This window comes from Artemia franciscana, chromosome 15 (assembly GCF_032884065.1).
Source record: "Artemia franciscana chromosome 15, ASM3288406v1, whole genome shotgun sequence".
NCBI classification, from domain to species: Eukaryota; Metazoa; Arthropoda; class Branchiopoda; order Anostraca; family Artemiidae; genus Artemia; species Artemia franciscana.
This window is the reverse complement of record NC_088877.1, coordinates 1398460-1413466: the sequence shown is the minus strand read 5'-3', so window position 1 is coordinate 1413466 and position 15007 is coordinate 1398460. Positions and strand designations below refer to the sequence as shown.

General features: G+C 35.9%; 1 protein-coding gene across 1 annotated transcript in view; it reads left to right on the top strand.

Annotated features, from left to right (window-relative positions):
- LOC136036689 (bromodomain-containing protein 3-like) overlaps positions 1-15007 on the top strand; it is a 131461-nt gene that overhangs the window by 68206 nt on the left and 48248 nt on the right. The window contains exons 10-11 of the mRNA XM_065718999.1: positions 262-439; positions 11019-11192. Of these exons, the coding sequence (XP_065575071.1) occupies positions 262-439; positions 11019-11192 (352 nt within the window). The remainder of the gene's footprint in view (positions 1-261; positions 440-11018; positions 11193-15007) is intronic.

Sequence of the window (15007 nt, the reverse complement as noted above, 5' to 3'; positions counted from 1 at the left end):
TAGAAATATATTTACCGTTTAATGTGATGCTGCCTTTGAAACTTCATAATTTTGAAATAACCAAGAGAAAAATCTTAGAAAATATCGGTTTTCTGTTCAGTTGTAATAAGACCTAAGATTCACCCATGGGTAGTAATGTTTTAATACTTGATGTTGTGTTAGTAAATAAAGTTGTACAGTATAGTATAGAAGAACCCTAAAAATGAAATGCTAGTCCAGCGTTACCTAATATGTGAAAATTTTCGTTTTATTTTATTTCAGTTGCCAAAAGCTCCAAGTGGTAGCACAAATGGAACAGGAAAAAGTAGACCAAGAGGTACAAGTGGTGGAAAGAAGAAAATGGCTGGTGCTGCACCAGATTCAGAGGATGAAGATATGGCCAAGCCTATGTCATATGATGAGAAACGACAGCTCAGTTTGGATATAAATAAACTACCAGGTACCCTTATTTTACCAATACTTGACGTTTTGACGTTTTTTGACGTTTCGATTTGACGCAGATTTGACGCTTGATATTTTGATATAAAGATCTTATGAATAAATATAAATTAATTCTCCTTATTTTTGTCTCATTTACTATCCTTTTACTTTATTATGCGTCTCGTTTAATCTCATTTTCATGAAAATAATGAGCAACACTAATTAGTTAAATTGGATAAATTGGATTTTTTTGCGTTTTGAGCTTGTTAATGTTTTAACGTTGTCATGTACAGATTTAATGCTTGACATTTTGATATAAAGATCTTGAGAATAAATATAAATTAATTTTCGTCATTTTTGTCTCATTTACTGACCTTTTTATTTTATTGTACATCTCGTTTACTCTCACTTTCGTAAAAATAAATGGTCAAAAGCAATTAGTTAAATTTGACAGCGCTTCTTGTTAATGAATAGACTAGTGGTGGTGTTAAGAAAATATATTTACCATATTTTTACGGTACTAAGTATATATAAGTACCAGGTACACTATAATTAAAATTATATTACATTTTTTTCATGTTTTGACATTTCGTTCTGACGGAATTTCGTTTTGACATTTGACACAAATATCTTACTATTGAATGTCGATTAATGGCACCGCTCGAGGAAATTATAGACAACGGCTTCTGCAAAGGGCTGCCTCGACCCTTTCGGGGTATCTGTAAGACTGGGACCTTGTGGTCAACTCTTTATCCACTTGAGGAGTGACACCCCTCGAGGAAATTATAACATAGTAAACGACAGAGCATTCGCACGGGATTCTGATTAATGGATAGTTCTTCTGAGTTGGTCTGCTATAACGGTCGTTTTCGAGCTGAAAAACCTCTTCCTAGCTAATTTATCTACTATGAGTTGCCTTCCCGTAGTAGCATAATATTTCTAGGCAGGAATATATAATGAGTCGGAGGTTATAGCCTCGGGACTGTCTGTGCAGGATTTCGACTCTTGTTGATTGAAGAGCATTGCCAAGTGCAGAAAACCATGGTGTGACTAAGATGGGCCCAGAATCGCACAAAAACTCCATTCATGCTGGAGGTCCTAGGGACTTCTTGCTATCCGGTTCTAAGCCGGCTTAAGGCAGGACAGGCTCTCAAGGAATCTTCCTATATCTCTTATGTTAAACATTTGGAGTTTGCCTGACGTTTCTGAATTAGTGATTTCGGCGGTTTTTATTTTAACAGATAGAAAAAAAATCTGGTGAATATTTTGACCTAATCAAATCTTAAAGCCGACAATTATTTTTTTTTTTTATAATTCCAAAATAATTATAATCCTGTTTCGGCTTTGCATTCTAGATTGCTACACTTGACACTGTTCTTGTGGGGTATCAAAAATAGAGCAAAAAATATTCTATTCAACAATCAGAAACTTATTTCTATAATATATACTTGCTGGCTACAGTCCCTTCAAATACTTTACATATTTGTGTTCCGAAGTCAAAAATTCCCCTCAAAAGACTAGATGCAGCTGTAATCGGAGCGCTTGAGAATGCATAAATTAGACCAAGGGACTAACCACTTGGATTGTTCAGGAGCGATTCAGTGAAGTATTAGTTAGTTGTAATCGGTTTAAACAGAGCCTGGAGAATAAGTAGCGTGCAGACACCAAACTGCTGGTTAATAAATATATATAAAAAAGTATATTGTATAAATAATTAAAAGAAGAATTGCTAAGCATAACCTGTGCCTAATCGTAATTTTGAATAAGAAACCCCTTGAGTTCAACCTTCTCATGTTTATCTAGTTGAAGCGACGAAGAAAACTGATAACTATGTCTTTGGCCGAGTTGCTGCCCCTGAAAAAGAATTGACTAGGGAATAAAATGCTTGGACTTCCGCTAGGCGTTAAGAACTTCCGTTGAGACTTGAAAAGACATGTTGATCCTCGTCCTACACTGGTATCCAGTATCATTGCTTATCTTGAGACCAGAATAATTGCAATGATTTAAAGAAAATAAAAATTGGAACTTGGAATGTTACGACGTTAAAAAATGGCTGACGAATTCAGACGATTCGAAATGCACTTATTAGGAGTATCAGAAACTCATATCCCAGGGGTAAGAAGAACGAAATTAGGTGATATAGAATTTGTTTACTCACATAGCATAGGGTGCATAGACAGAGAGTAGGACTCATGATGAATAAGGAAGCTGACAAGTCTTGTTTAGGCTGGGAAGGTGTTAAGAATAGAATTCTAATTGCTCATTTTATGACTAATATGCCCCTTTTGAACCGACTGACCGGAGATACTAGTGATTCAGATGAATTTTACTTACAGTTACAGGAACAAATAGACAGGGTACCAACTAGAAATATGGTGTTTTTACCAGGAAATTTTAACGTCCGGGTCGGTAGAAATAGGGATAGATGGTTTCCTAGCCTAGGTAAATTTGGTATAGGAAAACAAAACAGTAATGGTTTAAGACTTTTGCAAGTTTGTAGGTATAACAATCTAGTTATAACCAATACGGTGTTTGGTCATAAAATGGCCGATTAGTTAACATGGTATTCACGTAATGGTAAGACTGCAAACCTTATTGATTATTTCATAGTAAACCGAAGACTGGTAGGATCAATACTAATACTAGGGTATATAGGAGTGCTGTTATTGACGTTAAAAGTAAATATCACGATCTATGGCAATGTGGAAGATGGTTGGAATAATTTTAGAAATAACAATTTGTGAAGTTGTTAATGGTGTCTTAAGGAAGAAAGTTAAAACTACAGCTAGAAATATTAGTGAAAAATTGTATGTTTAATATAAAGGAGAACGGGTTTGTACAAGAATTATCTGAGTAATAAATCATACGAAAACAAAAGGAATGTAAAGTAACTGGAGAAAACATTAAAATATGAACTAGGGAGGTGTGAAATGGAGGTCATGGATAAAATTACCGAGGATCTAGAAGATAGAGCTAGACGGCATTATAGTAAAATTTTGTACTGGAACGTTGATAAATTGAGAGGGAGTAGTCAATCTGGACTTGTCCCAGTTAAAGATAGGAATGGGGCCACTATTAGTTATAAGGAAAGTGTTAAAGAGAGATGCGCGGAACATTTTAACATGTGCTAAACCGAGATGCAGTTGCAGGGAAAGATATAGAGGAAAATGAAAATGTTTGTGATAGCGTGGATATGAAGGAAGATCTATTTTGTGAGGAAGAATAGCGACAGTTCTAAAAGAATTAAAAAATAATAAGGCTCTAGGTGCTGATAGTGTGGTGAATTAGTTTCTTAAATATGGTGGCTCTGAGGTTAGAAATATGTTACTGAAGATTATGAATATGATTTATGAAAATGGGAAAGTATCTAACGGTTTTTGGGGAAAACCTCAACAAAACCACTGTATAAGAAAGGTGATAAGAGTGCGTTTCATAACTATCGAGGCATTAGTCTGGTCTCTGTAGGTAATAAATTACTTGGTAATATGATACTTTTTAGACTGGGAGATGCTGTAGACAAAGTTTTAAGAGAACACTGCGGTTTTAGAAAAGGTAGAGGATGTGTCGACCGAATTTTCACTCTTAGGTTGATAATTGAGAAGTGCCTTAGTTTTCAAACACCTTTGGTCCTCAGTTTTATAGATTATGAGCAAACATTCGATTCTGTTGATAGAAGAGCTTTAGCAAATGTATTATCTTTATATGGTATACCAGACAAATACATTTAAGTAATTAGTGCTATGTAGGAGAATAATACTGCTGCAGTTAAGGTAGGAAATGAGTTTAGCAGCTGATTCTGTATTAAAGCAGGAGTTAAGCAGGGTTGTGTTCTATCCGCCTTTATATGCATCATTTTGATGGACTTTGTCTTAAGGAGCACAGGAAAGGCAATGGGAGATTACGAAATCAAATGAGGAAGAGAAATTCTCCTGGACTTAGATTATGCTGATGATTTAAGCATCCTAGATGAAAGTGTGAGCAAAATGAATGAATTTTTAGAGGTTTTGCGAGTTCAGGGTGCTAGAGTAGGTTTGAAAAATTAATGTTAAGAATACTAAGTCAGGCTAGGAACAAGTGAAGGTGAAAAGGTGACGTTGGTTAACGAAAAGATTGATCAGGTGGGTAGCTTCACTTACCTTGGCAGTATTATTAGTAAAGACAGTGGGAGCATCAAAGATGCTAAAAATAGAATAGCCAAGGCTCAGGGTGTATTTTCACAGTTAAAAAATGTCTGGAAGAATAGGAAGATAATTCTGCAAACCAAGATTAGAATATTAGAATATATAGTAATGAAAAGTTGTCAAATGAGGCTCTGAAGCATGGGCGCTCCGAAAAGCGGATGAACAATTACTATATGTTTTCCAGTGAAATTGCCTACGGATTGTTCTGGGTACCCGGCTGACTGACCGTATTTAAAACAGTTGGCTGTATGAAAAATATGATTCAATACCTCTTTCTAGGGCTATAATGAAAGAAAGGTTGAAGTGGCTAGGGCACGCTCTGCGGATAAAGATTGACAAATTGCCGAATATTGTCCTTTTCGGCCAACTGTCTAGGGCTAAACGGAAAGCAGGTCGTCTTCGTCTGGCGTGGGAGGATGTCGTACAATTTTTTAAAAAAAATTGGAACTTTCTGGGAGGTTGTAAACAGGGAGGCTATGAATAGATCGGGATAGAGGAGGAGCGTGCGTAGCCGTGTTGGCCTCAGGCGGCTTAGTGCTGCGGTGAGTTGTTAGGAGTAGTAGTAGTAGTAGTATTTCTATTCATATTTGATAACTGCATTTTTCTAAGATTCCTGCTTGGGCTGTTGTAAAATTAATCATTTTTAAACTGTTTCCACAAAACAAGTTATTCAAAGAAAAGTAAAGAGTTCCATTAAACCAAAAATGAGCAGAAATAAAGCCAAATAATCTTCCAAGTGTAGAACTACCACAAATCAACATCAATAAATGAATGAAACCCAAAACGAAAAGAAATTACAATTAATAACCGAGTCAAACTCGAAACAAGCAAAAATTAAGATGAGAAGGGTTTCCTAGGACCAGAACATAATTTGCACTTTCTTGAAAACAAAATACATTTTAAGTGTTTTCCCCTTTTGACTTTAATAAATAAGAAATTTTTGAAATTATAAAGAATAAATATCAGTATATGTATATTGACAATCCATGGTCATTGGTTTTTCTGACACATCCTCTTAACAACCTGTGTGGGCATAGTGTGTTTCGATTTAGTTCCACACAGTTGCAATACATTCCAAATTTTTCGCCTTAACACCCTTAGTTTGGTAGCAGTAGTAATAGTAGAAGCAATAAAATTAATAGTAGAGGGCTTAACTTTAGTATCAGCAGTAGTAGTACTAAAAGTTGTAATAATAGAAATAATAGTAGCAAAAGTAGTAGTATGAGTAGAAGCAGTAGCATTAGGATGCAAATATTTATTTTTGGTTAGTTTAATATCTCTGCCATTTCTGTTCAGAATAAGCCCTGTTAGCTTCAACTTCACACACCAAGCTGTTCCTAAGATATTATTGTTACGTTGTTTTGACAACCTGCATACAGACGGTGTGATTAAGTTCACCCCCCCTCCTCCAAAAACAATTCTTGTAAATTTCACCTTCGTACCCATAGGCATGGTTGTAATAGTAATCACAGTAGCAGTATTTGTATAACTACTAGTAGTATTAATGGTAATAGCGCTAGTACTAGTAGGAACAGTAGTATTAATGTATTGCCTATACAGTTAGTTGCAAAAGAAGTAGTAGTTGAAATAGTAGTAGTAGTAGTAAATGTAGCAGTGATAGAAGTATTAGTAGATGCGTGTTCATATTGCCTTTTGGTCAGACGGTTTTCCCCTTTTAACATTCTCTAAAAGTTCCAACTTAATACCCAAATCAATTCTTGAAATACGCCCTTTTGACAATGTACATGTACATAGCGTCCTTTGATGTACTTTAAATTTTTCCTCAATATTGTAAATGGAGTAGTACGGTAGTAGTAATGGTAGTGGTAGCATTACTATTGGTAGTAGTATTAGTAGTCGTGGTAGCATGCAAATATTGCCTTTTGATCATCTCACTTATCACTTCCTGAAAGTTCCAAATTAATTTACCCAGTCATTCGTGAGTTACGTCTTTTTGACAATCTGTATGCATGTAGCGTGTTTTGATTTAATTCAACATTCTCTGAAAGGCTCACCTGATTCCCTTCGTCTTTTGGAATGTAAAGTAGAAATATGCATACCTTTCTCAATAACATTTACTAAATGCAAACAATGAACGAATTGCCTAGCTTACAGCCCTTGCCCTAAGGACTCTGGGGAGGTTGACATCCCCAAACACATAACTACTGGACCTTTCAACAGTGCTGAACAAAGTAGCTCTCTTAAAATTTCGATTGGATATGTTTTGGGGAATGATAGGCTTGTGGTTGGTGCGGGTTGCCCTCTTCACTTTTGATTCTTAAAGAGGGTACCAGATCTTCCAAATTCCAATCAAATGAGCCCCATCCGATCCGAAATTTACGCGACCACCCGTTCCATAAAATCTTAGATGTCGTGGGGCATCAATTACACCACTTGCCTCTGGGCTCTGAACGGTTGTGTCCTCCTCAAAGGCATTATTATTCGCTCTTTGGACTATTGTAAACAAAATGGCTATCTCACAATTTTGAGCGGGTGTGTTTAACGGAACGCGTTTAACGGGTTCCGTTAAACGTTACCCTCCATCACTTTTGACTCTTAAAAGGGAACTAGAAGTTTAAATTCCAATCAAACGAGCCTCTAAAGCTCACACAACCACCCATTCTATAAAAACCATATATACTTCCAGGATATAACTTACAACCCTTTCCTCCAGACTCTTGGCAGTTTTGTCAACCTCAAAGGCCAAATCGTGTGATCTTCAGACTGTTTTCGAACAAATCACTGTTTCAATATTTCTATTGGATGCATTTGGGGAAAAAGGGCCGTGAGGGGGGGGGGGGCTAGTTGCCCTCTGATCACTTTGACTCTGAAAAAGAGTACAAGAACTTCTGATTTCCAATTCAGTGAGCCGCCTCCCAAATGTATACAACCATCCTTTCCATCAAAACCTTATATGCCCCAAGGCATAACTTATAACCCTTGCCCTTTGGGGGAGGGGGTGTCATCTTCAGAGGCATAATTGGTAGACCTTTTAACTACGCTAAACAAAAAAAAAATTGGGTTGGATGTATATGGGGAAATGATGACTAGACGTTGTAATTTCCAATCGAATAAACCCTTTTTGAAGCGCCATTTCGCTGCCTATGCTGATCTGTATATTCATATACTTTTTGTGATTTTCATCTTAATGCTCTTAGCCTTTCAAGTAGTTGCAGTAGATGTAGAGCAGAAGTAGCAGTATTAGTAGTAAATGTAGCAGCGGTTGTATCATTAGTAGTAGCATGCACATATTGCCTTTTGGTCAATTAATCCACCCTTTTAAATATTATCTGAAAATTCCAACTTAATGCTCCAATCCATTCTTGAGATACGCTCTTTTGGCAATGTGCATGCACGTAGCGTTTTTTGGTTGTAGTAGTCTCAGTGGTAGCAGTAGTAGTGGTGGTATTTGTAGTAGTAGTATTGTGAAGATATTGCCTTTTTGGTCAAGTGATGATCTCTCTTATCATTCCCTGAAATTTCCAATTTAATATGCTCAGTCATTCCTAAGTCACGCCCTTTTGACAACCCGTACACACATAACCTGTTTTAAATTTGAATTGAACTTTCTCTGAAATGCTTTTTGTCTTTTTGGAAAGTATAGGTTAAACATGCATACCTTTCTGAGTAACATATACTATACGTAAACAGTGAACGGATTGCCTAATTTACAGCTTTTGTCCTGGGGGCTATGAGGGCGTTGACGTCCCAAAAGGCATAAAACTGGATCTTTTATTAATGGAACAGTAATGAAGAAAATAGATATCTCAAAATCTTGATTGGATATGTTTGGGGAAATGGGCGTGGGTGGTGTAATTGCACTACATCACTTTTGACTCTTAAAAGAGAACTAGAAGTTTCAATTACCGATCCAATGAGCCCCCTCCAAAGTTTAGACGACCACCCTTTCCATAGAAACTTTATATACCCCGGGGCATAACTTATAGCCCTTACCTTGAGGGCTGGAGGGGGGGGTTGTCATTCTCAAAGACATAATTACTAGACCTCTGAACTACGCTGAACAAAATGGCTTTCTCAAAATTTTGATTGGATGTGCCTGGGGAAATTAGAGTGGGGAGGGGGCTGGTTGCCCTCCAATCACTTTTGACTATTAGAAAGGGCACTAGTACTCTCAATTTCCAATCGAATGACCCACTTTTGAAGTTTCCACGACTAATCCTTTTATACCAAGTGCCCTGGTCTAAAACCCCAAAAAATTGGTATATTTTGTATTTTGTGTTTCGAAACGTGAGACGATTTGTATATTGAGCACTGCATTGTTGGTTTGTCTTAAAATTACCAGTAAATCAAAAAAAAAAATTACAAACTTAATCAAGGCCTAAAAAATACATGTTTCTACTCCTTTCTGCCTCTCAAATCTTCGAAACAGCTTGAGCGTCATTTGTGTTTTATTGAAAAAGATATACATTTTCAACAGCACGACTCTTTAGTACAGGTAACGCTTGAGCGTTACCTCCAACGGAAGAACTAAATTTCTTTAAAAACTTCTGACTGTCACAATTATGTGCTGTTGTTTAAATTTAATGTCACTCAAAAAGAAATTGTTTGGGGTCTATATAGCGTGTGTTATCTCCGTTGTTGAGCTTATGAGGGGCAGTTATGGAATTAAAATGTCATGTGAACTATGGAGCAAATGGAATCTGAATATTGCCAGAATTACGACTGTGGTAGGTAGACTAATCAGATAGAAGAAGAAACAAGACTTCAAAGCTAACGTATGTCATGTGGACATGGTCAGTCATCAATCTTAGAAAACCTTTTATTTGGAGTCTCCAATTGCCTTCAAATGGCTCATAGGACTGAATGACTATTTGAATTGTCCTTACTCCAAGCCTATCTACCTGAGTTCTTCCCTAGGATGGATGATAGACTACCTATCAACGATTGAAATGACATAATTTTTGTACAATTCTGAAAAAGAGTTATCTCTCATACTTTCTGTCTTGGTTTTTTCTCCAATTAGCCATGGTTTTCAACTGTTTTCATCACAGTCCACCAAATTAACTTTAAATTCTATCTCTTCTTTAGATGCTGCCATCTAGCATTCTCTTGAGATTTCTAAATAGATGACGTTGTGGAATGCTTAATGTTTCAGTAAAATAGTCACTTAAATTATGAAGCTAAAAATAACTGGAAGAAAGAAAGTAATAGGGAAAATAGCCGGAAAAGGAGGCTTTTAGTGTACCAGTATTGGGTAGAACCATGGAGAGAGTGTTTTTGTTACCCCGTACATTCTGTCGTTATTTCCCTTACGGCTTATTCTGTCGAAAGAGGAATACTTAGTGTTTCAGAAAAATAGTCAGTTAAATTATGAAGCTAAAAATTATTGGAAGAAAGAAAGAAATAGGGAAAATAGCCGGAAAAAGAGGCTTTTAGTGTACCAATCTTGGGTAGAATCATAGAGAGGGTGTTTTTGCAACCCTGCACATTCTGTCGTTATCTCCCTTACGGGATAAAGAGCTCTGTGCTCTTGTTACTGGAAGTATCTTCTAACATTTAGGCAGAAATTCTTGAGCAACAACAAAATACGAAGCTGCTGATCCTCTCACCCCGCTGTTGAAGGGCAGAATATATTTAGAAGTTCGCTTGGTCTAAACCCTAACTTTTGTGGATTTGTTTTCAAGTTTTTTTTTTTTTTCTGTTTTGGTTTTTCTGCATTTCATTGTTATTTTTTGATACTCGTTTGTCAACTAATGCTTATAACGGGAGATAGATCTCACTTATATAACTATACAGAACAAAGAAAAATAGTGCTTAGTATTGAAATAATTTCAAACGATAATCCAACTTTAGTATGTGTCCACTCAGAATAATGAATTTGTTTATTATTTATTATAATTTTATACAGACACATAGCTAAAATATACAGTTTTCTTGTACAATTCTGTGTCTTAAATTCCCTTGTTCTATTTTTCCTTTATTGTTTGTATTTTATAATTTACATCTTTTTCCATTTTTACACTTTTGTCCCATCCGGGGTTTTAAAAGTAAGTTAACGATTAAACCCATTAGACTAGTTTATGCAATTACTGTCATTTCTAAGTGAATATATATTGATAAATATCTTGCGCTCAACTGTTTTTATTCGCGATGTTTTAATCTTGTTCACTGTGTGTCGGCATTTGCTCTTATCACGGGTGCTGTTGCATTTGCACTAAATTATTTTTTGTTTTTAATTTTACTGGCTATGTGCCATCCATTCACTTTTATCCTTGCTGCTGTTACTCTTGCGCTAAGCTGATTTTTAACTTATTATTTCGCTTTTTTCACTTTATGCTGTCATCTGCGTAGTTCTAACGGTGGCTGTTATCATGACTGCTTTTAGACTTGCAAATAAGACGCAACAAAATGTGCATATTCCTTTTCTGTATTTTTTCTATTCTTTCTTTTCTTCAGGAGACAAACTTGGGAGAGTGGTTCATATTATTCAGTCACGTGAACCTTCATTGCGTGATTCAAATCCAGATGAGATTGAGATCGACTTTGAGACTTTGAAACCATCAACTCTTAGAGAATTAGAAAATTATGTGGCACAATGCTTAAGGAAAAAACCCAGCAGAAAACCATACAGTAAGTTCAAGTTCCTTTTAATATCAATATCCATCCATTTATAAACAAAAATATCCCAAAGGGCTCAATGGCCCGTTATTTGGGAAAAAACAGCAACAAAACCAAATATAAATAACTATTAAATACATTCGCACTTAAAATATATTTAGATTCTACTCACCAATCCTTACCCGAGTACAACCGGTCTCCGTACCACCTACTTAAAAAAAAATAATAATATTAATATAAAAAAAATATATGCATCGAGGACCCAACACTCTCACCACCCAAATCTAAATAATTAAACAATATAAATAACTGATCAGTATTAAAATTTATTTTTTTTTTAATTAAAAAATTCTTCAACTGTTTCTTGAAGAAGCCTATGGTACAGGACCGTCGAATCCCAACAGGAATGGAATTCCAGGCGCGTCCGACTGCAACTATCAGACCAAAATCTCAGGGCACTGCAGGGCTGGATGGCACTAGCACATCCTGGTTCCTAGTTTCATAAGGACTGACATTTCTAACAATCTCAAGAACCCCGGAAAAACTTGATGGAAGGTCTCCACGGAAATATTGAAATACAATGAAAGAGAGGTGTAATGTACGAATATCTTTAATCTTCAGAAGTTCAACAGAAATATAGGTGGTAGACTGTAGGACTTTTGCTGATTTCAGTTGCAGATTATGTAAAGGTTTAAGTAAAGATGGAAAAGTAGACATTCACACTGACGAGCAGTAACATAAATAAGGGTAAATAAAAGAGAAGTATAATAGACGAAAAATAAAGTCATCTTTTATGTCCTGAGTTCCTAGCAAAAACTAGACAAAAGATTCGTGACACAATGTATAACACAATTATGGGCCACACAGTTTAGCGGAAGACGCAGCAGAAAACCATACAGTTTATTTCTGCTTTGGAGATTGAAAGAAGAATTGGGAGACTAAGAAAAACAAGTGTCCGCCCTCTGGATATCCCTTTTCTGAGTGAATTCGATTATTTTCTTTCAGTACCCGCCCCATAACCCCCTTAAAAAGAAAGATAGGAAGCTTGATTTTGAAGATGCTTGATCTAATCCCCCCCTCCACTCCTATATTCTCGAAATAGTTTGAAGGATTCCTTGTAGACTGGATTAAGGAACGAATCAAAGCTCTTACTGACCTGCGGCAATTCAGGAACCTCAAATCCTATTTAGCTTCTCATTTTACCTTGTTCTTTTTGTGAAAACCAACGAAAAAAAGCCCTAATACTTGGTCAAACTTAATTTCTCCATAAAGTATTTAACCTTGTTAACCGCAATGTATTAGTCAAAAAACCTATCACTGAATTAAATATTAATTCTACTTCGTCAAATCGGTTGCCTCCTTTTTATCAAATAGATCCCAAGTATTTAAATATCTTAATCATTCCTGTAACCCTCTGCCTCTTCACAATGGAGTACTTCTTGGTACTCTTCTAGGCTCTTTCCTTTTCTGGGCGATGATTAACAGCATGCCAGTTCCTGACAGACGGAGATTTGTTGATGGCCTTACAGTTGTTGAAACTTACTATAAAAAATAAATGAGTGACCCTATGAGAATTCCCACTCCATTTTTGTTAATCCTATTTCTCCTAAAATTTCCGCCTCCTCCTTTAAATTACTTCCAATTTACCGCGTCACAATATCTTCCAGTTTAAAGTGGGGCATCTATGTTGCAAACATCCATAACAAATGCAAAGATCTCCCTTTTTAAGCTTCAATATAAATTTGACATCCTCCCTTCACGTTTTTAATGGTTTATTCTTCTTTCGCCCGCCCTCGTTTTGAATATGCTTGTCAGGTCTGACACCCTTGCTTTTCCCGGGAGGAGTCAGATAAAATTATATATCCAAAAAAAGAGTCACGCGATTAATTGTCAAAGAAAATAAAGTCCCATACTCTCTTATTCTAAAAAAAAATTATGTTAGAAATGCTTGAGTGCATTTTTTTTTTCTTTTTTTTTTCTTTCCTTTAATTCAGCAAAAAACGCTAACAAGGAGCACGTTTTTCCGTACACACTCCCTGCTCAGATTTTGCCCTCCCAGGGCCATTTCCCAGCCTATTCCTACCGTGTCTCCCGTTAGTTGCTCTACCTCCAGATAAAAAGTAGCCTTTGTCCTCTACATTGCGGAAAAAATAAGCAAAACAACCCACTAGTCTCCATGTTCAGATTACATGATAGCTGCGGTTTTTTTTTTTTTTTTTTTTTTTTTTTACTAGTTTTTATCATTTTAACATCTTATGATCAATCAAACAGTTCGTGCTAACGAACTGTAAGGAGCATACCGACTCAACAGTAACCGAAACTCGAAAAAAACGGGATTTTGATACCAATAGATACATCAAAAGAATCAGATTTTTGTGCTGATTTCAAAAATATAAATATAGTCTTACCCGTAAAAGTTACGAGCCTGAGAATATTTGCCTTATTTTTGAAAAAAGGGGAAAGACCATGTAAAAGTCATAGGATCTTAATGTAAGTAACCAAAAAAATTGGAGGGCAACTAGGCTCCCTCCACGCTCATTTTTTTTCCAAAATCACCTGATCAAAATTTTGAGATAGCCATTTTGTTCAGTATAGTCGAAAAATCTAATAACTATGTCTTTGAGGATAACTTAAACCCCCACAGTACCCGAGGGGAGGGCTGCAAGTTGTGAACTTTGCCCGTTGTTTACATATAGTATTGGTTATTGGGAAGTTTACAGAAATTTTCAGGTTGTTTTTTTTTTGTTGCGGGGTCGGGGGGAGAAGGCTACGGGAGGATTTCTCATGGAGGAAGGGAATTGAAGGGGGTGCCGGATTTCCCAGCATTATTTAAAGAACGATCAGAAATCAAATAAAAAAAACAAGTTTTTTCAACTTGAAGTAAGGAGCAACATTAAAAATTGAAACGAACAGTAATTATTACGTAAATGACAGTCAATACCTGGCTCTTTACGCTAAAGTTTTTTTTAGTACTTTCAAAAGAGCTATTTATTCTAATTAAAACCTTTGTTATTCAGGGGTCATTCTTAAGGGATTGGAACAAAATTCGAACCTTAGCGTAAAGAGCGAGGTATTGACGAGGGGGCGAACGCCCTCAAATACGCAATAATTCATGTTCGTTTTAAGTTTTAAACGTTACTCCTTACTTTCCATTGAAAAAACTTTTTTTTATTTAATTTCATTTAAAGAATGACTAATGAACGGATTTTCGTTTAGATAATTTAAATTTTGGCACTGTTCTGCCAGTGTTTTCATTTTCGTTGCCTTATTATATTTTCGTTGCTATATTATTATTTTCGTTGCTTTCGTTGCCTATTATACTTTTTTGTTCCTCCTGTTAGTTTTTTTTTTTTTTTTTGTACTCTGAAATTCAAATTACTTCCCTCGGGGATTGTTATTGTAGCTTTTGTAAAATAAATATTTAGTCTGTCTTATCAGTAGGTAAAATTGTATACCCTAGCGTGTTCGAAGTGGGATTATGCAAAATTAATTTGACCTTTCATGGCACAATGTCCCACAATGTTTAGGGGAAAGAGTATAGCAGAAAAAAAAAATGCGATTGGTCAAAATTATATCCTGGCATTTTGTGAGTCTGCGTAAAGACTTGACAAAATCGTTGCACAGTGTGTCACTGTTGTGTGCCTCAGACTTTAGGAGGTTGGGGGGGGGATTGTAATCAAACGAATAAGAAATCAAGGTTGTTCTTATTGGGATTATTTATTTTGTAGTGTATTTTTCCTTTTATAATATTTTCTTTACCTGTATCATTTTTTATTACCTACAGTTTTTTAGAGTAATATACGAATCGAATATTTTTTTCCTTTTAG